This window comes from Entelurus aequoreus, linkage group LG12 (genome assembly GCF_033978785.1).
Source record: "Entelurus aequoreus isolate RoL-2023_Sb linkage group LG12, RoL_Eaeq_v1.1, whole genome shotgun sequence".
NCBI lineage: Eukaryota > Metazoa > Chordata > Actinopteri > Syngnathiformes > Syngnathidae > Entelurus > Entelurus aequoreus.
In genome coordinates, this window is record NC_084742.1 from 14,213,871 (window position 1) to 14,236,389 (window position 22,519).

General features: G+C 39.9%; 1 protein-coding gene and 1 long non-coding RNA gene across 15 annotated transcripts in view; one reads left to right on the forward strand and one right to left on the reverse strand.

The window, feature by feature from the left end:
- Positions 1–6,170, forward strand: part of LOC133661568 (uncharacterized) — a 195,055-nt gene extending 188,885 nt beyond the window's left edge. Inside the window, exons 4-5 of the long non-coding RNA XR_009827959.1 lie at positions 5,773–5,881; positions 5,987–6,170. This is a non-coding gene — a long non-coding RNA (uncharacterized LOC133661568). The remainder of the gene's footprint in view (positions 1–5,772; positions 5,882–5,986) is intronic.
- Positions 449–22,254, reverse strand: si:dkey-159a18.1 (sortilin). Of its 14 annotated transcripts, none has more exons than XR_009827957.1 (22): positions 21,797–22,254; positions 21,623–21,685; positions 15,537–15,613; positions 15,377–15,473; positions 15,133–15,300; positions 14,959–15,032; positions 14,819–14,865; positions 13,795–13,931; positions 13,631–13,714; positions 10,650–10,710; positions 9,234–9,386; positions 6,676–6,773; positions 6,471–6,570; positions 6,224–6,398; positions 3,362–3,555; positions 3,101–3,293; positions 2,923–3,039; positions 2,719–2,866; positions 2,537–2,643; positions 2,351–2,489; positions 2,197–2,271; positions 449–2,103 (listed from the first exon to the last, which is right to left on the reverse strand). XR_009827957.1 is itself a non-coding variant. In XM_062064840.1 (22 exons), exons 1-21 carry the CDS (start codon positions 22,037–22,039, stop codon positions 2,205–2,207), a joined length of 2,490 nt encoding a protein of 829 aa, XP_061920824.1. In that variant the 5' UTR covers positions 22,040–22,254; the 3' UTR covers positions 558–2,103; positions 2,197–2,204. The 14 variants fall into 14 exon arrangements, 11 of the variants coding, with proteins under 11 accessions (XP_061920824.1, XP_061920823.1, XP_061920820.1 ...); XR_009827956.1 differs by having other exon boundaries at positions 449–2,106; XR_009827955.1 differs by having other exon boundaries at positions 558–2,103; positions 2,197–2,274.
- Between the last annotated feature and the right edge of the window lie 265 nt (positions 22,255–22,519).

Below are 22,519 nucleotides of genomic sequence, written 5' to 3' on the forward strand. Positions count from 1 at the left end.
TATTTTCTTTCAACAAAAACTCCGTCAAGCAAAGAGCAAAAATGATGAATTAGTGACAATCGTTGGATTTATTTTATAAGCACTACAGGCAATATTTGTCAGTGTCTCACATACTTCCGCCATTTCTTCTTCGCTAATTTAAAAGGAGTAGGAGACTACAGCGCCCCCAGTGCTCTCGGAGGAACGTTACTATCCTAAACTGGGCTATATCCCATTCCCTATAAATGCAATTTTTTAGGTATCTTTACTTCCACGCTATTATAATTAAATACATTGTAAGCCATTTATTTATCAATCAATCACTGTTTATTTATATAGCCCTAAATCAGAAGTGTCTCAAAGGGCTGCACAAGCCACAACGACATCCTCGGTACAGAGCCCACAGAAGGGCAAGGAAAACTCACCCCAGTGGGACGTCGATGTGAATGACTATGAGAAACCTTGGAGAGGACCGCATATGTGGGTAACCCCCCCCCTCTCTAGGGGAGACCGAAAGCAATGGATGTCGAGTGGGTCTGACATAGTATTGTGAAAGTCCAGTCCATAGTGGATCTAACATAATAGTGAGAGTCCAGTCCATAGTGGGGCCAGCAGGAAACCATCCCAAGCAGAGACGAGTCAGCAGCGCAGAGATGTCCCCAACTGATGCACAGGCAAGCGGTCCACCCCGGGTCCAGACTCTGGACAGCCGCACTTCATCCATGGCCACTGGACCTATGTGTACCCCCCTCCTCCACAAGAGAGACGGGGGCAGAGGAGAAAAGAAAAGAAACGGCACATCAATTAGTCTAAAAAGGGGGTCTATTTAAAGGCTAAAGTATACAAATGAGTTTTAAGATGGGACTTAAATGCTTCTACTGAGGTAGCATCTCTAACTGTTACCGCAAGGGTATTCCATAGTACTGGAGCCCAAATAGAAAACGCTCTATAGCCCGCTGACTTTTTTTGGGCTCTGGGAATCACTAATAATACAAAAAACAATTAAAAAGCAGAGTAGCATCACTTCTTTTTAATATTAAAATACAAATATTGTACAAATCAAGGGGTTTTCCAAGCCAATAAAGCAAAAAATTGAAAGTATCTCAATAAATAAAGATATTGTATTTTTCCTATGACTGTCTTTCAGATAGGGCTGCACGATTATGGCCAAATTAATAAACATGATTATGTTTTTAATCAATATTGAAATCAGGTATATTAATCATGATAATTCATTATGTTAGGTAAAGCACAGTGTTGCGAGGGGGCCGGGGGGGATTTAATAAAGTCAGTAGATTTAATAGTCCAATAAAAAGGCTAAAAAAACAGATCCCGAATATTTAAAGACACATTTGTATTTTTTGTTCATAATTAGTATTATTATGCAGCTTAGGCTCCAGCGACGCCGAAAGGGACAAGCGTTAGAAAATGGATGGATGGAATATATCCTCTTTTCTCATGATCAAATGTATCTTTTTAATGTACGGGGCCATTAAAAAAAACCCAGCTATGATCCGTGGTTGGCCCATGCGCCATCATTTGGACAATCCCGCTTTACCCAAACATACATTGTTTGTAGTGAGAAACTTGTATGTTAAATGACAAAATACAATAATACAGCCTTTAACGTATCGACTGTACTCACGTGAAAGAGTAGTCTCTCAATGTGCAATTACGTTTCCGTATTCAAACACATGTGCAGATGCCGGGGGGGGGGTGCATGAATACCAATGTGGAGCATGTCTCACCAGAACACGAGCAAGAAGTGTTCGCACTGGACAGAAAAGTGTCTCCAGGCTCTATTTAGCCCGATGGCTCGCTGTTAGTCCTGCTAGTGCAACTCCAGGCAGACAAGTAGAGCAGCGTGTTGTGCAGGCGTCCATACCTGTCGCCATCTATTAAGAGCGAAGCGGTCTCTAACGCACGCCACGTTAGACTCCACGGAATTGAAACGTGAAAAGCTGGTTGGTTAATTCTTGCTGGCGTGGTCAAAGAGCTGAGTGTGCATCCACAATGGCCTCTGGTGTGGGCGGAGCCATTTTCACGGGTCTTCAAGACGAGCCGCTGTTGCTTTCCTGCCTCTGCGGGCTGTGAAAGTGCTTGATTTGATGTGCAGGGGGGAGCCTGCTTTTTAAATGTTAATATATCAGAAGATCACCCTCCTTTAATCATGGCAGCCAAAATTGCGATTAAATTCCATCAATTGTGCAGCCCTACTTCCAGATTCACAGATCCCTCCATTCAGCACAGCACTGGTTACGGTCTAAAAGGTGTGCGTCACTGCAGAAGATTCTGCTGGAAAAGACACATCATTATAATTAGCTTTTGGAAAAAAAAAACAGAAAATGGAGGCGTGGCAAGTGGTGGGTACATTGTCCGAGTCCGGTGGACAGGGCGTTCCATTGGTGCTTGTGGCGCTTTCAAGGTCCCCTGTGACACCGTTACGATCCTCTTGACCCTGGAGATTGGAGAAGCGATACTCCGGTGCCCTGCGATTTGAAACACCCGAGCTGAAACGGATAGAAAAACCCTTGGAAGTGTTCTACAAGTGGCTCACCTGTTCCTGTAGACTCCTCTTTTGACGGCTACCAACGCGAAGACGACTGCTGCCAGCACGATGACGCCTGCGCCGCTGCACACCAGTATCAGTACCATCCTCTCTCGCTAGAACATTCCGACAAAAAACGTCCGTTCACGCCTTTAAAAAGCGTAGACGAGAAAGCCCAGAAACCAACTTACAGGTGTGTCAAAATAGGTAACTGGCAAGGGGGAGCTTGCAGGTGGTGAATTAGAGGTGGGCTTGATGCCGCATGGTCTTATGATGGTCTGGACTGCCAGTTGAGGCGAAAACCCTCCTTCGCATCTGTCGCTTGGGACTTTCCGATACCTGCCAACAAGAAGTTACCAGATGCTGGGCGTTGTTGTCGTCGAGCGTTTGTTTACCCTGCCGTGAAGAGCTCGTCCTCCTGTCCGTCCAGGCAGGTCTCCAAGGTTTTGTTGTGAGCGTCGGGCTGTCGCACACACTCAGAAGTGATGTCATGGCGATAATAGCCGTAGTCGCTGTGAAGGAAGACTCTTCACAATGGATCCTTATGTTGCGATCATGCTGCTTTATTCTCACCACAAGAAATCCTCCCTGGTGCACAAACAGGGACTTTCCTTCTTCCTTAAGACAAAAGCGCGACCATTCCTGCAAACTGATTCTTTCTTCCGTTTCTTGTACGTCTCCTTGATGCCCAGGACGCAGCCGTCGCTCCTTGAAGCTCCTCCCTGTGTCGCATGAGCCAACCAGTCTTCGTAATCCCGCTCATCGCCTGAAGGAATATCAGGTTGTAAGCTCTGGTTGTCTTCTGGAGGTTTTTACAGCGTTAAAAAAACTCACACTCTCTCGTGACGAGGCTCTGGAAGTCGATGGTTACGGCAACCCACATGGGCTGGCCGTCGTCTTCGGGACGGAAGCCCCACACGCTGACGCTCAGGGCCTTGGTGCCCGGCTCGGACGACAGGCCCGCGAAGAAGAAGGGCTGCTCGGTGAAATTGTACGACTTCCAGCACTGACCCTCGTCTGTGGAGAACCTGAGGACAGGAGGGTGTAAAGGTTTTGTCCCGAATGTAAGACACCCCTTTAAACCAGGGGTCATTTGATGAAATTAAACAATGGATGTCCGCTAACTTTTTGCAACTCAACGCTAAGAAAACGGAAATGCTGATTATCGGTCCTGCTAGACACCGACATCTATTTAATAATACCACCTTAACATTTGACAACCAAACAATTACACAAGGCGACTCGGTAAAGAATCTGGGTATTATCTTCGACCCAACTCTCTCGTTTGAGTCACACATTAAGAGTGTTACTAAAACGGCCTTCTTTCATCTCCGTAATATCGCTAAAATTCGTTCCATCTTGTCCACTAGCGACGCTGAGATCATTATTCATGCGTTCGTTAAGTCTCGTCTCGATTACTGTAACGTGTTATTTTCGGGTCTCCCTATGTCTAGCATTAAAAGATTACAGATGGTACAAAATGCGGCTGCTAGACTTTTGACAAAAACAAGAAAGTTTGATCATATTACGCCTATACTGGCTCACTTGCACTGGCTTCCTGTGCACCTAAGATGCGACTTTAAGGTTTTACTACTTACGTATAAAATACTACACGGTTTAGCTCCAGCATATCTCGCCGATTGTATTGTACCATATGTCCCGACAAGAAATCTGCGTTCAAAGAACTCCGGCTTATTAGTGATTCCCAGAGCCAAAAAAAAGTCTGCGGGCTATAGAGCGTTTTCTATTCGGGCTCCAGTACTCTGGAATGCCCTCCCGGTAACAGTTAGAGATGCTACCTCAGTAGAAGCATTTAAGTCCCATCTTAAAACTCCTTTGTATAATCTAGCCTTTAAATAGACCCCCCCTTTTTAGACCAGTTGATCTGCCGTTTCTTTTCTTCTCTCCTCTTCTCCCCTGTCCCTTGGGAGGGGGAGTTGCATAGGTCCGGTGGCCATGGATGAAGTGCTGGCTGTCCAGAGTCGGGACCCCGGGTGGACCACTAGCCTGTGCATCGGTTGGGGACATCTCTGCGCTGCTGACCCGTCTCCGCTCGGGATGGTTTCCTGCTGGCCCCACTATGGACTGGACTCTCGCTGATGTGTTGGATCCACTGTGGACTGGACTTTCACAATATTATGTCAGACCCACTCGACATCCATTGCTTTCGGTCTCCCCTAGGGGGGGGGGGTTACCCACATATGCGGTCCTCTCCAAGGTTTCTCATAGTCATTCACCGACGTCCCACTGGGGTGAGTTTTTCCTTGCCCGTATGTGGGCTCTGTACCGAGGATGTCGTTGTGGCTTGTGCAGCCCTTTGAGACACTTGTGATTTAGGGCTATATAAATAAACATTGATTGATTGATTGATTGATTGATTGATTATGTTTTTCAGGCCAAGGACACCCTACTTGTACATCCTGTATGCAATTGTGTTTTTAATTAAACTGGTCCAAAAGGGGGCAGCACGGTGGCAGAGGGGTTAGTGCGTCTGCCTCACAATACGAAGGTCCTTAGTAGTCTTGGGTTCAATTCCGGGCTCGGGATCTTTCTGTGTGGAGTTTGCATGTTCTCCCCGTGACTGCGTGGGTTCCCTCCGGGTACTCCGGCTTCCTCCCACTTCCAAAAACATGCACCTGGGGATAGGTTGATTGGCAACACTAAATTGGCCCTAGTGTGTGAATGTGAGTGTGAATGTTGTCTGTCTATCTGTGTTGGCCCTGCGATGAGGTGGCGACTTTTCCAGGGTGTACCCCGCCTTCCGCCCGATTGTAGCTGAGATAGGCTCCAGCTCCCCCCGCGACCCCGAAGGGAATAAGCGGTAGAAAATGGATGGATGGATGGATGGTCCAAAAGGTACCTTTTTATTATGCAATACTAAGATATTCAAAGAATACACTAAAGCGCCACTAATAGCTAGCTGGCAACTGGTGCGCTCATTGTGAACTGGCAGCTTGCTGTCATGACCTGTCACGACAAATGAGAGTAAAATACTGGTGACAGAACTGCCGATTTTTTTTTACAGTGTGTTGGATCATTGTCAATGTGAATTTAAATACATTTAAATTTGTGGGGAAAAAATGAAAATATAAGAAATCTAAAAAAAAAGTCAACCAAAAATGTCTTCACCCCGCTGCAGTATTTCTGAGGACCCCCTGTTGAAGAACTATGCCTTGAAACGTTTTTAAGTCAAGACAAGATTAATCCTTTGTATGTGTGTGTGTGTGTGTGTGTGTGTGTTACAGGAAGAAAAGCTCTGACTCTTGGGGAGAAGTCGTTTGACGTCTGGAGATCCGGGCTCTTGCTGTTTGTTGGAACATCTGCATGTGGGGTTCCTTTTTTTCCTGTGCTTGCGTGAGTTTTCTCCACCTCATCCCAGAAAGCATGCATGTAATTGAAGACTAAATTGTCCAATTACATGAATGTGAGTGCTTGTTCGTCTTTGTGTCCTGTGATCAGGGGCGCCGTGAGGGGATGGTGTAGGAACAGGACCATTTTAAGAACCCCTGACTGACAGGGGCACCAAAAAATAGGATTGTGTCCGCGTGATTGGGATTTTTTTTAAACAAGTACAGTCAACATAGAAATAGAAGGATGGACACATGTCAGTCCAGTATTTGTTGCCCGGTGGGATACATTGTGGGCATCTACCGCCATGTAATTCTTGCTTTTCTTTGCTGTTGTGTGTGTTAGTACTTGATGGTCTTGACTTGTCCTTCACGCCGAGCCTCCACAGCCACCACCAGACCGCCAGAGTCCAGAATGCTGTAGTGATGAGGACCCCTTAAAGTCCCCCGCCAGCTGTAGCCCCCGTCTGACGACACAAACACATCCGGGTGCTGCGAGGACGACAGGCAATCCCCCACGGTACCTAATAATAAAGACGAGCGTTGAGTTAAAACCGACGTAAAAGACGGTTGAGGGAGGTATAAGTCGCGGTTACCGTGGGCGATGACCAGACCGATGGCGGTGGGCTCCGACATGAGGAGCATGGGAACGATGTGATTGATGCGACTGTGTTCTCCATGAATATGCAGCTTGCACTGCATGGTAAAATCATCGGAATGAAAGAATACAAACCAAATTTAAAGCACTCATGTCCACTGCAGAGAATGCTGGTTTTCGGCACGATGTTCAAAGTAGCTCACGTTCTTGACTTCTTGCCCACATTCGACATTCTGAGGTTTGGAAAGCTGCTGCCATGCTCCGCCGCGATTGAAGGAGATGACCGATCGTATTCGTCCGTCTGAAAAAGATAGTAGAAAGGTACAGTCCTCACGTTTCAACAAGCATTTCATGATATACTATGGAGGGACAATACTGCGTATACTTTAGAGTAGTCAGTGTCCAGCTTGTGTAGTGCATATATTTACTGTTAACACTCATTATTGTCTAAAATATGGCATCACAAGTGAGTACACCTCACATTGTGTCGTTTGTGAGAATATTTAGTTTGAGCACCATTGTTGGGCATGGAGTTAAGCAGAGCTGCACAGGAATCATCTTCCACTCCTTCATGATGACAACACTGCTGGAGTTGGTGGATGTTAAGACACTTTGCAGTCCACCTTCCTTCCGAATACCTTCCTTTCTTTTTTCTTTCCTTCCTTCCTTCCTTCCGGTTTCTACTTTAAATTATCACAGAACATGTTAGCATTCATATTTGAACCGCAGCTCCCCACAAGTACGAGCAGCACTCGTGTAGCCCCACACCACCACGCTAGCACCACCGTGCTTCACTGTCTGCAATAATTGTTCCACTCATTTGTGTTACCAGACATGTGGACAATAGTGGCTGAGTATTGACCAGAGGTTATATACCTGTAGATAAAAAATGTATTTAAAGTACCAGTAGAGTGAAAAAACAAGTTGACTTTAAATGCTTAATTATGTTTAATTTTATCCATGTGCCTCACATTACGAAGGTTCTGAGTAGTCCTGAGTTCAATCCCGGGCTCGGGATCTTTCTGTGTGGAGTTTGCATGTTCTCCCCGTGACTGTGTGGGTTCCCTCCGGATACTCCGGCTTCCTCCCACCTCCAAAAACATGCACCTGGGGATAGATTGATTGGCAACACTAAATTGGCCCTAGTGTGTGAATGTTGTCTGTCTATCTGTGTTGGCCCTGCGATGAGGTGGCGACTTGTCCAGGGTGTACCCCGCCTTCCGACCGAATGCAGCTGAGATAGGTTCCAGCACCCCCCGCGACCCCAAAAGGGACAAGCGGTAGAAAATGGATGGATGGCTAGATGTATCCATTAAACCATATCCAATTGTATTTACAATTCACAAAGTATGCGAAAATACCATCTAAACATCACAAAATGCCACGAATTCAGACAGCCATTTTGAATATTCCACTCCGAACACCTTCAGCTTCACCTTCACTCTAGTAACGCTTCTGCACTCTGACCTTATTATTAGATCGGTCATACTGCAAATACACAAAAATTGTAAAGAGATGTGCTGTTTATCATTCACAGTCCTTATGTAAGACAATAACACATTTTCTTGGCTCTTTTATGAATTCAAAATCGTAAATGAATAGCCAATAATTGAGTCAATATATCGAGGGTCCTCTATTGCGCCCGTTATACCCTTTAAAAAACATCCAGAAACAGCCAACAATACTCCATTTACATGTTGTGACCTGAAAATTTACCAAATAAGAATAATATTGTTGTTATAAGTGCCAGCCAACGCAGAAGTACTATTTTAAGTTTGATTGGTGGAACAGAGTCATGTGATAGGGCCCGCTGGAAGAAGTCTCCCTAAAAATTCTCCACAATATACGTCTTTGCAGGCAGTAATCCATAGATTAAAATAGATGTATATATATATATATATATATATATATATATATATATATATATATATATATATATATATATATATATATATATATATATATATATATATATAAGTGATATATATATATATATATATAAGTGATATATATATGTATGTATATGTATATATATATATATATATATATATATGTATTTATATATATATATATATATATATATATATACATATATATATATATACATATATAAATACATATATATATATATATAAATACATATATATATATATATATATATATATATATATATATATATATATATATATATATATATATATATATATATATATATATAGGGGGGGGGGGGGGGGTCACCCACATCTGCGGTCCTCTCCAAGGTTTCTCCTAGTCATTCATATTGACATCCCACTGGGTTGTGAGTTTTTCCTTGCCCTAATGTGGGATCTGAACCGAGGATGTCGTTGTGGCTTGTACAGCCCTTTGAGACACTTGTGATTTAGGGCTATATAAATAAACAGAGGAAAGAAAATAAACACAGGAAAGAAAATAAACAGAGGAAAAAATGTAACGATGATATAAATACATGTAGCGATCAGAGTGAAACTTAATGTAACAAAGTAAAAGTAATGTTTCTTCTTCATTAAAATAAACAGAATGTTGCATTAAAAGTACTCTGACTAGTAGAAGTTTACAAAAAGTTACTAAGGGAAATGTAACGAAGTACATGTAGCACGTTCCTACCACTTCTTTTGTTGACTCCCTCTTACTGGATAGTAAATACAAGCTGCTCACTGACTACTCTAGATTACATTCATTTCTTAATGATTGTCCTTTGAGAAGATTTATATAAAACGCTTCACCTGTCGGCAGCCTTTACCTTTGTCCAGTCTGTTGGTGAGGTAGACTCCTCGCAGCGACGTGACATTCCGGAAATCGCTCTTCCTCTGCCCATCAAACAGGTGGCGCTCCAGGGATTTGGAGAACAGGATGCCGCGGTCGTCCGACGTGTACATGGTTCCAAAGTAGGTGTCTTTGAGGAAAAAAGACATTCGTGATAAAGTGGTACTTTGACTTCTCCGGTTTTTGATGACAACATTCATATACTATCTCAACGTTGCACATTACAAACTACACTGTGAAAATGTATTCCGATAAAAAAACAAGCTCAGTCGCTAGAATTTTACTGTAAATTTTTTTTTACAGAATTACAGTCAATTGAAAAACAGTACCGATGTTATTTTTATGGTAAAATTCTGGATGACTGAGCTGCTTTTACAGTGCGTTACTGTATCATGAAAAATGATACTACTGTTTGTTTTACAGTAAAATCCTGGCAGCAGAAATCTGTTTTCATTTTCACAGTGCATCACTGTAAATGGAAAAACGGTACTATTGTTTTTTCTACGGTAAAATTCTGGCACCAGAGCTGAGGTTTTTTTTAACGTAAAATCTACTTACTTTTTTTTTTTTACAGTGTTACTGTATAATAAAAAAACAGTACCATTGTTATTTATATGGTACAACTTGGCGACTTAGCTGCCATTTTTTTTTACCATAAAATCCAGGTTGTTTTCAGAGTGCATTACTGTAAATAAATAAAAAAAACGGTACCCCTGTTATTTTTAAGGTAAAATTCTGGCGATTGAGCTGATAGTTTTTTACAATGGAGATCTACTGTTTCTTCAGTGAATTACTGTAAATGGAAAAAACGATACCATTGTTTCTTTTACAGTAAAATTCTGGCAACCGAGCTACCAGTGTTTCTCTGTAAAATCTACTGACTATTTTTAGTCTAAATCGTTTGCTTATGTATCACTCCTATTCATACTTTAGGGTCTGTGGAACCAATTGGATTCCTTACGGGAAAATTGTCACGTGGAATCACATGACCTACTGTATTTTGTGAACAATAGTCATAAATCTGTCCGCCATGAAGGGATGACGAGGTTGTTAGTGGTTGTGTGCGATACACCCTGATGATCTCCAGATATATTTGTCAGCATGTTTGCATTGTAACCTAAATCCCCCCTTAAGCAGAACGCTCCCTCTGTATCTCCCCCATTTATCTAAACTCCTGTCAGCTTTAAAAAGGGAAACAAGTAGGGAATGACACCGTTTTATGCGAGAAAGGCTGTTAATATGCAAACATTGTCCAGCCCTCCTCTCGTGATGGAATGATGTGTCAGCAGCAGCCAGAACCCGTGAAACCAGTTCACTCTTTGCCGTTGAGTTTTTCCATTACAGCGACAACAAACTAAAGGGCTGAGTGTTGATACATTTTGTTTGTTTTTACCTCCTGGATTGTCCACATGCATGAACAGCATGTCCTCATCGCCGTCCAAGATGGAGTAAAACTGCCAACAAACATGAGAGAATGTGATGACCACTTTCACTCTGGTCTAATCTCTGTGAGACACACATAGCGCTCTGAGGCCTGTACGCTAACGTTGGAAGGGAAATGTCAATACCATTGTGGTTTACCTTGGAGCAATAACTTGGTAGTTGTTTTCAAGGGGAACTGCACTTTTTTTTGGAATTTTGCCTATCGTTCAGAATCATTATGAGAGACAAGAACACACGTCTTTTTTTTAGGATATTAAAGATGATAAGAAACGCTTGTAAGATGCACCTATTGGGAGTCACCATTGTAGCCTTCAAAGAGACAACTTCAAAACCCCTAATCAAAGTTTTGTATACACACTGCAAGTCTATATATAATGTAGTAGCAGACACGATCATAACAATATGTGATATGTACAATATTTACCATATTTTGGTCATTTTATGCACAACCGGAACTAATTCTTTGGCGCATTCCCATTTCCATAGCAACGCACTTCCGACTTCCCGCAACAAATTTGTTCCTACTCCCGGAATCAAACACGAGTGTGTTTTCTAATCAAGGCAGACTTGGTAACAGACAACGAAGACAAATATTTTTGGACAAATGGGGATTCCCAACCTTATATTTTTGAAGCTGAATATAGGGAGGATGAACTGCTGCTTCTAGAAGCCAGCACGAAGAAGAAGCTGAAACGTTGGAGCAGACGGAATCCGTGAGAGTGCGACATGGTCCCGCTGAAAATATGGAACTTTTAAGCCAAGCTTTGCCAAATTAATGGATCGTTTACCCAAATCAACAGGAAACGTCCCCGGCCAGCTTGACCAAACGGACAACTGTCCATCGAGTAAGTCACTATACTATTGATCATGATACTTGCATCACAGCACCGTACACTACAGTACATACACTCTTGAGCTAGCTGTGTACAAACAAAACATGAAATGTGGGCTAATACTTTACAGATACTGTAATATGATTGTTCATGTTTTCCAGTCAGTACAAATTAGTGTTCTATCGCAGTGGTGTGAATTACAAACTCAAACGCGTTCTGTGCTGACATAGAAGCTAGCTTATCTCTTGCCGTAGTTAGCTTTTACGGCTAATACCGTAGCATACCGATTTGTAAGTACGCTAGAAAAAGAGTTCCTCAGTGTTCGCTCTTACAATAACAATGTCGCTCAGCATGGTTATTATACAGGTTATGGAACATAAATTAAGTATTGTTGACGGTTTAAGAATGCATTTTTTAAGAAATGTAGAGGTAGAATTGATTGCCCCTTTAGCTACATTGCTAGCCACCAAGTTTGTGCCAAAAGCTCTAGACTAGCTTACAATTACGGCTAGCTAAGGAAAACCCTAACCCTAACACATTTTTTATTTTCCAACAATTGTTTTTTTCATCTTCATGTTTGTAGTTAAATGATTAAAATCAAGATACTGTACATATTAAACTTGAATATTTAAAAATGTAGGATTTTCGCCAAAAGCTTACAATTACAGCTAGCTAAGGAAAACAATGTATCTCCACTGTTTTTGATTTTAAAAAAAAAATTCATGGTTCGACTAGGAAAACATTTGTAAAAATTAAGAGACATACTTACATATATAGTCCAAAAAATTTAAATTTGGCCAAAAGCTAACCAAACTAGCTTACAATTATGGCTGCCTAATGAGAACAATGTACCGCCACTTTTTTTGTTTTTGATCAAGTGATTATTTTTCATGTTTCTACTATAAAAGATTTGTAAAAATAAAGACACATACTTACATATATTGTCTAACAAATTACAGTTTGCGCCAACATCAAACCAGACTAGGTTACAATTATGGCTGTCTAATGGCAACAATGTATCTCCACAACTTTTATTTATTTTATTTTTTTTCACGTTTCCACTTAAAAAAAAGATTTGTAAAAATGAGGTAGATACTTACATATATACTATACAGTCACATATATACTATACAGTCAAATATAATATATATATATAGTTTGCGCCAAAAGCTAACAAAACTGGCTTACAATTATGGCTATCTAATTAAAACACTGTATCTCAACTTTTAATGTTTTTGATCAAGTGATTATCTTTCATGTTTCAACTTAAATAGATTTGTAAAAACAAAACGATACATACATACTTATTTTTGTGTAAATAATTAGAGTTTGCGCCAACATCTAACTAGACTGGTTTACAGTTATGGCCGTCTAATGAAAACAACATATCTCCAATTCCTTTTTTCATATTTTTACTTGTAAATATTTGTAAAAATGAGGTAGATACTTACATAACTTGAGTTTGCACCAAAAGCTAACAAAACTAGCTTAAAATTATGGCTATTTATTGAAAACAATGTATTTCAGCTTTTAATGTTTTTGATCAATTGATTATGTTTATACTTACAAATATTTGTAAAAATAAGGATACATGCTTACATATATTGTCTAAAAAAAATTTATTTTGCGCCCAAATCTAGCCAGCAGAGTAAGGCTGTCTAATGAAAACAATGTATCGCCACTTTTTTGTTTTGCAACAAGCATTTTCTTTCTTTGTGTTTCTAATTAAACATATTTTATAAACTGGAGATACTGTACATACTTACACATGAATATTGTTTAAAAATGTTGAGTTTGCACCAAAAGCTAACTAGGCTAGCTTACAATTATGATGATATAATGAAAAGAATATATTTCCACTTTTGTTTTGATTCTATTTCTACTTAAAAAGATTTGTAAAACTAGAGAAAAATCCGTACATACAGTACATTGTCTAAAAATGGGGTGATTGTGCTAACCAGAATTTAATACATTGACTATTTATACTTTACGCTGAAAGCTAATATTATCTTCACTCTTTTTTTAGAGGTGCATTAGTCAAAGTGTTTATAACGTTAGGGGAATGTCTGTTTTTATTTGCAAATGAAAAAAGGCTCACCTGCTCAGTGGAGGCAGAAGGCAGTAGCGCTTGACTAAAAGTGTCTCCTTGGTCGGAGGAAAAATACATGACTCTGGGCGATCGCTGGGAGTGAAATAACATACAGTAAGTGCTGCTTTGTTATTGTCATTGCAAAACATTCATTGGAAAATAGGACGCATCACCGTGTCTTCCATGACCGAGAAGAAAAGAAAGGCTCCGATGTATCCAAAACTGAAGACGTCCTCGTGGATTATGGTGAAGGTCTTCCCCAGGTCCTTTGTCCTCTTTAGCTGTAAGTCTCCTCGCTCCTCTGCATCCACTACAAGGCAAGGCAAGGCAAGGCAACTTTATTTGTATAGCGCTTTTCATACACAAGGCAGACTCAAAGTGCTTCACAGACAACAAAGTGAAATGAAAGAAAATAAAAGCAAAATTAAAATGACGACAATAAAAATAAAAACAAGCGTAAGTAGAAACGCCACATCAGTACTACTACTACTAATATTAATAATAAACCCTATACAATAATTACAAGTACAAATGAATGTCAAAATATGAGTCGTAGTAAGTAGTAGAGGTGCACAAAATAATTGATTCTCATCCAAATCACGATTCTTATTGATACCAATTATAAATAGATTCATAATTTTCACACACAAAAAATATATATATATATATATATATATATATATATATATATATATATATATATATATATATAGTACAGGCCAAAAGTTTGGACTAATTACATTGTAGATTGTCACTGAAGGCATCAAAACTATGACACCTGTGAAGTGAAAACCCTTTCAAGTGACTACCTCTTGAAGCTCATCGAGAGAATGCCAAGAGTATGCAAAACAGTAATCAGAGAAAAGGGTGGTTATTTAGAAGAAACTACAATATAAAACATGTTTTCAGTTATTTCCCCTTTTTTGTTAAGTACATACCTCCAGACTTTCGGCCAGTACTGATATACACACACACACACACACATACACACACACACATACATACATATTTATATAATGATTATTTTCTTTAAATACATTTTTGGGCCATCTCCATGTAAGCAGTAGAAGCGTTTCTAACCAGTAACCTGTTTAATTACAATTATTATACCAATAATTACAAATAAATAAAATGAAAACACATTTTCTAAAATAATGTGAGTTATTACTGCTTGAACTATTCAATGTGTTGACGTACTTGTGTCTGCTTTACTGCAGCTGAAGAACAAATTGATGCCAGCACCCCTGAAAAAAGAATCACATTTGAGCAGAAATGTCTAATTTTAGACTTAGTTTCTATGGTTTCTGTATGGCGGTTGGCTTCCTGTTTATTCACACCATGAGAAAGAATGCACTCCATCATGCACTTTGGTCCACTTGGCGCCAAAGTCCACAGAGAGCCACAGACCGCCCTGCAAGTCAGGAACAGGAACACACAGGATGTTTACCTTCTTCGAGGCGTGCGCACGCTGCAGTACGGAGCAAAACAAAAAGAAAAGAAAAGTGACTCACGTCGATGCTGAGCGCCACCAGGTAGTCCGGGTTGAGGAAGTGGTAGGTGATGGGCTGCGCCAGGTGGAAGGGAAGCTGGGTGAAGCGGAAGGTGGCGCCGGCGTCAGTGGAGGTGAAGATGATGCCTCCTGGGTGGTCCACCACTGGGGTGTCTGCTGTCAGTATCACCTGTCAGCCAAACATATGCAATGTCAGCGTTATATTACATCACTTCCTGTTTGTAGTGGAGGTTGTTGCAACTCACAGAACTTCCCGGCCCCACGCTGACGCCAAACTCCTCTTTGATGAAGGTGTGGTTGATGCTTTGAGAGATGTCATGGAAGGACTTTCCGTAATCCGTACTGATGGGAAAGCAACATCAGATCATTTCTGTGGTGTCACACCTGAAGTTACCATGAACTCACCTTCTGTACAGTCGAGATGAACCGCCTTCCAGGAACGTGTCTAAGGGGGTGTTGATGGTGGACAACACCAGGATGACCTGTCATAAAGATACCAACGTGATACAAAATGGACTTTGGTGACCAAACTGTGATGTTGGGTTCTAATAATCCAGACTATTATCGTTGGAAAGCATTATGTCCCAAATGATTTCTGCTTGATTTGTTGAGGCACACCACCAAGTTGGTACACCTGAACCAGGGGTACCCAAAATACAGCCCGCGGGCCAATTGCAGCCCGCCAGCGTCTTCAATTTCAAGCAATCTGGCCAGGCAAAGTGTTTACGTGTTAAGGTTAAGTACTTGGCGGTTTCAGTCGTAGTTACTTGTCACCATTTTATGGACAGCCTGAGGTACACAGGCCAGTGACCATTCAAAAGCTTTTACTTATATGACCCAATCCAAACAACCTTCCATAGACACGGCACAGAATTATTATTTTTTCAAACCAGCACAAAAAGTCAACAAAAATAACAACTTGCTAAGTGAACTATGTGGATATTATAAAAAAAACAGCCAACCACCATAAAAAAAATCTAAATTACTGCACACCCATTTAAATCCAAGGCATGATGGGAAAAAAATAAACAAAACTCTCCACACTTATCCATGTTTGGCACATTTTAGCAGCTTGATATTTCTGATTGATTACGAAACTTTAAGGAAGCAGTCACAAAAAAAAACAAGGTAGGAGTTGAACTTTCACCTGCTCTTATTATTCAATTCTAATAATTATTAGTTATATATCCATAATATTACTATAATATTACTTTTTATATATGTATACACATTTTTTGTTTAGTTTTTGTTTGTTTGTTGTTTTTTACGCAAAAATAGCATAACAAGACCAAGGGAATTCATATTTTGAGTTTGAGCACCAAAAGCTAACCAAACTAAATTAAAATAATTTCAGACTAAAAAAAATATCTCAAAATCTCTTCTTTCTGATGAAAGAAAACATTTGGAGATGCAGTTTTTACTGATAGTGATTTGTCTAAAATATTTGATGTGAGAAAGATTGGTGATTTTACACAAAAATATCATCGCAGCCCAATAAAAAGCATGTATACCACCACATGGAATTGAATGGAACTGTGTTGTGATTGCACTAAATAAATTACAACGAAATGTGTTTCAGTCAGGGGCGAATGGAGGCTTAGTTTGAGACCAGGAAAAAAACGGGTAATTTGTTGTAGTTTTAGTTATGTTTTATCTTGCTAGTGGTAAAAGATAACCATACCATAAATAATCACAACTGTACAATAAAAAACATGTATCTCCAAAAAAGTTAGTTGTTTTTACTGTTTTCGGTGAAAAAACAACAACATTTGGACATGGTTTTCACTGCAGTTATATATTGTAAGTATATTTCTAAGTATCCATCCATTTTCTACCGCTTGTCCCTTTTGGGGTCGCGGGGGGTTCTGGAGCCTATATCAGCTGCATTCGGGCGGAGGGCAGGGTACACCCTGGACAAGTCGCCACCTCATCGCAGGACCAACACAGTTAGACAACTTTCACACTCACATTCACACACTAGGGCCAATTTAGTGTTGCCAATCAACCTATCCCCAGGCGCATGTCTTTGGAGGTGGGAGGAAGCCGGAGTACCCGGAGGGAACCCACACAGTATATGTCTAAAATATCCTGTGCTTGATTTGATGTTAGAACAGGGGTGTCAAACGTACGGCCGTATCAGGCCCACGAACAGGTTTCCTCCGGCCTGCGACCCGCAAGATCAGTTTGCTAAACATAAAAATGAGCTGCATTTTTTATTTTTATGAAAGAAGCTGCTGTTCTAAATGTGTCTACTGGGTGTCGCAACAGCAATTCAAGTGTAACCCGCGTCACACATGACAGTGTTTAAAGATGACATGTCAGCTGACTTGAAGCGCTCCTGTTGCGGCTGGCAGCAGATGGCGGCAGTATCGTCGCACAATACCTTCTTTAATTGTAATGTATCCACTCAACGGATAAACTAACGAAATGGTACGATGATTTTAAGTCAAATTGACCATCATTTTTGTAGTTAGAGTTACGTGCAGCGCTTTCAATTGGTCAAATGCATGATGCGCACCCTAAATTTAATTGTAAAAACATGTGTTTCTACATTTGTTGTGTTTGTTCCATTTTATTTCACGCTTACATCTACTATGTTCACATTGGTTAAGTTTGTAGTTATGTCACCTTGATTTCGGTAATGGTGTCATTTTGATAATTGGTTTGATTATATTGTAATTGTAATGTTTGAATGATGATAAATGAATGAATCAATCAATCAATCAAAGTTTACTTATATAGCTCTAAATCACGAGTGTCTCAAAGGGCTGCACAAGCCACAACGACATCCTCGGCTCAGTGTTGTAATGTGTTGTGGCAGTTGCGAAATTCACCGATGCGGTGGTTTGAGGAACACTCGGTTGCTTTTCAAAATGTTGTTAATGGTGAACATGAGAATCCTGAATAGGAAGTGCTGAAAGTTTAATGGATTTGTAAAAACCCTGAGACAAAGTCTAAGTTAATTGTGTTCCTCATGGTGTTTTTGAAACTGCACCATATCTTTCCTTAGACTTTTCAACTAACTTGAAGTGTTTTGCCAAGTGGATTATTTGTGATGTGTACATTTTCAGAATGTGCTTGTTCTATTGTTGGCCAAAGTAAGACCAAGAAAACAATCTGAAGTTGTCTTTATTTTTAAGTTTTATTGCCATGATTTTACCAGGGAATATATTTTCCACACCCCTGTGGCCCCTGAGCTAAAATGAGTTAGACACCCCTGTGTTAGACTATATAAAAATATGGCTTTTTATGAAAACTATTTTCTGAGGTTTTCATCTTTGCAATCAAGTGACATAACATTTTCAGTGTTTCTGGTTGAAAAGAAAGATTAAATAAAAAGTGGACATACAGGCTTTTCATCGGTCAGTGATATTATAATAGTAATGTTTGAATGATGATAAATGAATGTGTTGTGGCAGTTGCGGATTTCACCAAAGCTGTAGTTTGAGGAAACACTTGGTTGCTTTTCCAAATGTTTTTAATGGTGAACGTGAGAATCCTAAACAGGAAGTGGTGAAAGTTTAATGGATTTGTAAAAAAAAACCCTGAGACAAAGTCCAAGTTCATTGTGTTCTTCATGGTGTTTTTGAAACTGCACCATTTCTTTCCTTAGACTTTTCAACTAACTTGAAGTGTTTTGCCAAGTGGATTATTTGTGATGTGTACATTTTCAGAATGTGCTTGTTTTATTGTTGGCCAAAGTAAGACCAAGAAAACAATCTGAAGTTGTCTTTATTTTTAAGTTTTATTGCCATGATTTTACCAGGGAATATATTTTCCACACCCCTGTGGCCCCTGAGCTAAAATGAGTCAGACACCCCTGTGTTAGACTATATAAAAATATGGCTTTTTAATGAAAACTATTTTCTGAGGTTTTCATCTTTGCAATCAAGTGACATAACATTTTCTTAGTGTTTCTGGTTGAAAAGAAAGATTAAATAAAAAGTGGACATACATGCTTTTCATCGGTCAGTGATATTATAATTGTAATGTTTGAATGATGATAAATGAATGTGTTGTGGCAGTTGCGGATTTCACCAAAGCTGTAGTTTGAGGAAACACTTGGTTGCTTTTCCAAATGTTTTTAATGGTGAACGTGAGAATCCTAAACAGGAAGTGGTGAAAGTTTAATGGATTTGTAAAAAAAAACCTGAGACAAAGTCTAAGTTCATTGTGTTCTTCATGGTGTTTTTGAAACTGCACCATTTCTTTCCTTAGACTTTTCAACTAACTTGAAGTGTTTTGCCAAGTGGATTATTTGTGATGTGTACATTTTCAGAATGTGCTTGTTCTATTGTTGGCCAAAGTAAGACCAAGAAAACAATCTGAAGTTGTCTTTATTTTTAAGTTTTATTGCCATGATTTTACCAGGGAATATATTTTCCACACCCCTGTGGCCCCTGAGCTAAAATGAGTTAGACACCCCTGTGTTAGACTATATAAAAATATGGCTTTTTAATGAAAACTATTTTCTGAGGTTTTCATCTTTGCAATCAAGTGACATAACATTTTCTTAGTGTTTCTGGTTGAAAAGAAAGATTAAATAAAAAGTGGACATACAGGCTTTTCATCGGTCAGTGATATTATAATTGTAATGTTTGAATGATGATAAATGAATGTGTTGTGGCAGTTGCGGATTTCCCCAAAGCTGTAGTTTGAGGAAACACTTGGTTGCTTTTCCAAATGTTTTTAATGGTGAACGTGAGAATCCTAAACAGGAAGTGGTGAAAGTTTAATGGATTTGTAAAAAAAACCCTGAGACAAAGTCTAAGTTCATTGTGTTCTTCATGGTGTTTTTGAAACGGCACCATTTCTTTCCTTAGACTTTTCAACTAACTTGAAGTGTTTTGCCAAGTGGATTATTTGTGATGTGTACATTTTCAGAATGTGCTTGTTCTATTGTTGGCCAAAGTAAGACCAAGAAAACAATCTGAAGTTGTCTTTATTTTTAAGTTTTATTGCCATGATTTTACCAGGGAATATATTTTCCACACCCCTGTGGCCCCTGAGCTAAAATGAGTTAGACACCCCTGTGTTAGACTATATAAAAATATGGCTTTTTAATGAAAACTATTTTCTGAGGTTTTCATCTTTGCAATCAAGTGACATAACATTTTCTTAGTGTTTCTGGTTGAAAAGAAAGATTAAATAAAAAGTGGACATACATGCTTTTCATCGGTCAGTGATATTATAATTGTAATGTTTGAATGATGATAAATGAATGTGTTGTGGCAGTTGTGGATTTCACCAAAGCTGTAGTTTGAGGAAACACTTGGTTGCTTTTCCAAATGTTTTTAATGGTGAACGTGAGAATCCTAAACAGGAAGTGGTGAAAGTTTAATGGATTTGTAAAAAAAACCCTGAGACAAAGTCCAAGTTCATTGTGTTCTTCATGGTGTTTTTGAAACTGCACCATTTCTTTCCTTAGACTTTTCAATTAACTTGAAGTGTATTGCCAAGTGGATTATTTGGGATGTGTACATTTTCAGAATGTGCTTGTTCTATTGTTGGCCAAAGTAAGACCAAGAAAACAATCTGAAGTTGTCTTTATTTTTAAGTTTTATTGCCATTATTTTACCAGGGAATATATTTTCCACACCCCTGTGGCCCCTGAGCTAAAATGAGTTAGACACCCCTGTGTTAGACTATATAAAAATATGGCTTTTTATGAAAACTATTTTCTGAGGTTTTCATCTTTGCAATCAAGTGACATAACATTTTCTTAGTGTTTCTGGTTGAAAAGAAAGATTAAATAAAAAGTGGACATACATGCTTTTCATCGGTCAGTGATATTATAATTGTAATGTTTGAATGATGATAAATGAATGTGTTGTGGCAGTTGCGGATTTCACCAAAGCTGTAGTTTGAGGAAACACTTGGTTGCTTTTCCAAATGTTTTTAATGGTGAATGTGAGAATCCTAAACAGGAAGTGGTGAAAGTTTAATGGATTTGTAAAAAAAAAACCTGGGACCAAGTCCAAGTTCATTGTGTTCTTCATGGTGTTTTTGAAACTGCACCCTTTCTTTCCTTAGACTTTTCAACTAACTTGAAGTGTTTTGCCAAGTGGATTATTTGTGATGTGTACATTTTCAGAATGTGCTTGTTCTATTGTTGGCCAAAGTAAGACCAAGAAAACAATCTGAAGTTGTCTTTATTTTTAAGTTTTATTGCCATGATTTTACCAGCTAAAATTAGTTAGACACCCCTGTGTTAGACTATATAAAAATATGGCTTTTTAAGGAAAACCTTTTTCTGAGGTTTTCGTCTTTGCAATCAAGCGACATAACATTTTCTTAGTGTTTCTGATTGAAGAGACAGATGAAATAAAAAGTGGACATACGTGCTTTTCATCGGACAGAGATATATTTGCCTCAAAGATTTGGTGAGCAAATCTCCAGCACCCCCGCGACCCCGAACGGGACAAGCGGTAGGAAATGGATGGATGGATAGCTACTATAAACAAATGCAACATGTTGCTGGTGATACTCACCCCTGTGCCATCGCCCACCCATGTGAGGATGACGTAAGAGCCATCGTCACCATTAAAACCAGTCTAAGAGCAAAAAGACATACAATATGTATTAATTGCCAAAAGCAGGTGGACTTTGTCCCCCGTCCATTGACTGTTAGTGTACATATTCCGCACAAGTCAAACACACCTCACCTCATGTGTATTGTCATCCAGAACTTCATGCTCCGCAGGCGTCAGGTTGACCCGGCAAGAGTCGAAGGAAGCCCCGCTGGGAGCCCTGGAAGTGCCGGCGTCCCTCCGGACGTGACTCCGCGCCGCGTCCAACCGAGCCCCGCCATGAGTCGTCGTCGACGGCGGCGGCGGCGGCATCCTGCGTCCATCCCCGCATTGAAGCAGCAGCAAACCGCCGACCACCAAGACCCTCCTCCATCCCATGACCGGTGCCAGAACCACTCAGGATCCCCAGTGGAGGTGTCCGTGGGCGGCCGTGTCCCCGAGTCCCAAGTGAGTCTGCCGGGAGCAGGTGTGGGAGTGGGGAGGGAAGAGCTGGGACGGGTCATTTACATGGAAAGTGCTGCGTGGAGTCCAGCAGGTGTTTGAGCCCGCATCTCCCTCACCTGCCGGAGAGAAGCCATGTGACCTCCCTTGACGAGATGTGGGCTCCACTGCCGCCATTTTACTTCTTTAAAATATAAGAATGTCTTTACAGAATTGACGATCTTTGTGTGTAGTAGGAGTGAGTTTCCACAATACAACTTTTTTGGATTACCTCTAATTTGGAGTTATTCAAAAACAGAAAGTAAAAGTACAGCTATAGGTTTAAAATCTAGACATATACAGGCATAAAAAGAACTACACTTTTACATATTTACTCTCTCAATTCATAAAACTTTATTTATATAGGCCTTAATCACA

Bases quoted from the DNA above. Each gene is read 5' to 3' on its own strand.
- si:dkey-159a18.1 (XM_062064836.1), bottom strand. From the start codon at position 22,039: ATGGGATGGAGGAGGGTCTTGGTGGTCGGCGGTTTGCTGCTGCTTCAA. The intron at 13,715-13,794 runs GTGATGCGTCCT...TTTCACTCCCAG, and splicing joins TCTCGGTCATGGAAGACACG to CGATCGCCCAGAGTCATGTA. The intron at 10,711-13,630 runs GTGAGCCTTTTT...GTTTGTTGGCAG, and splicing joins CTTCTGCCTCCACTGAGCAG to TTTTACTCCATCTTGGACGG.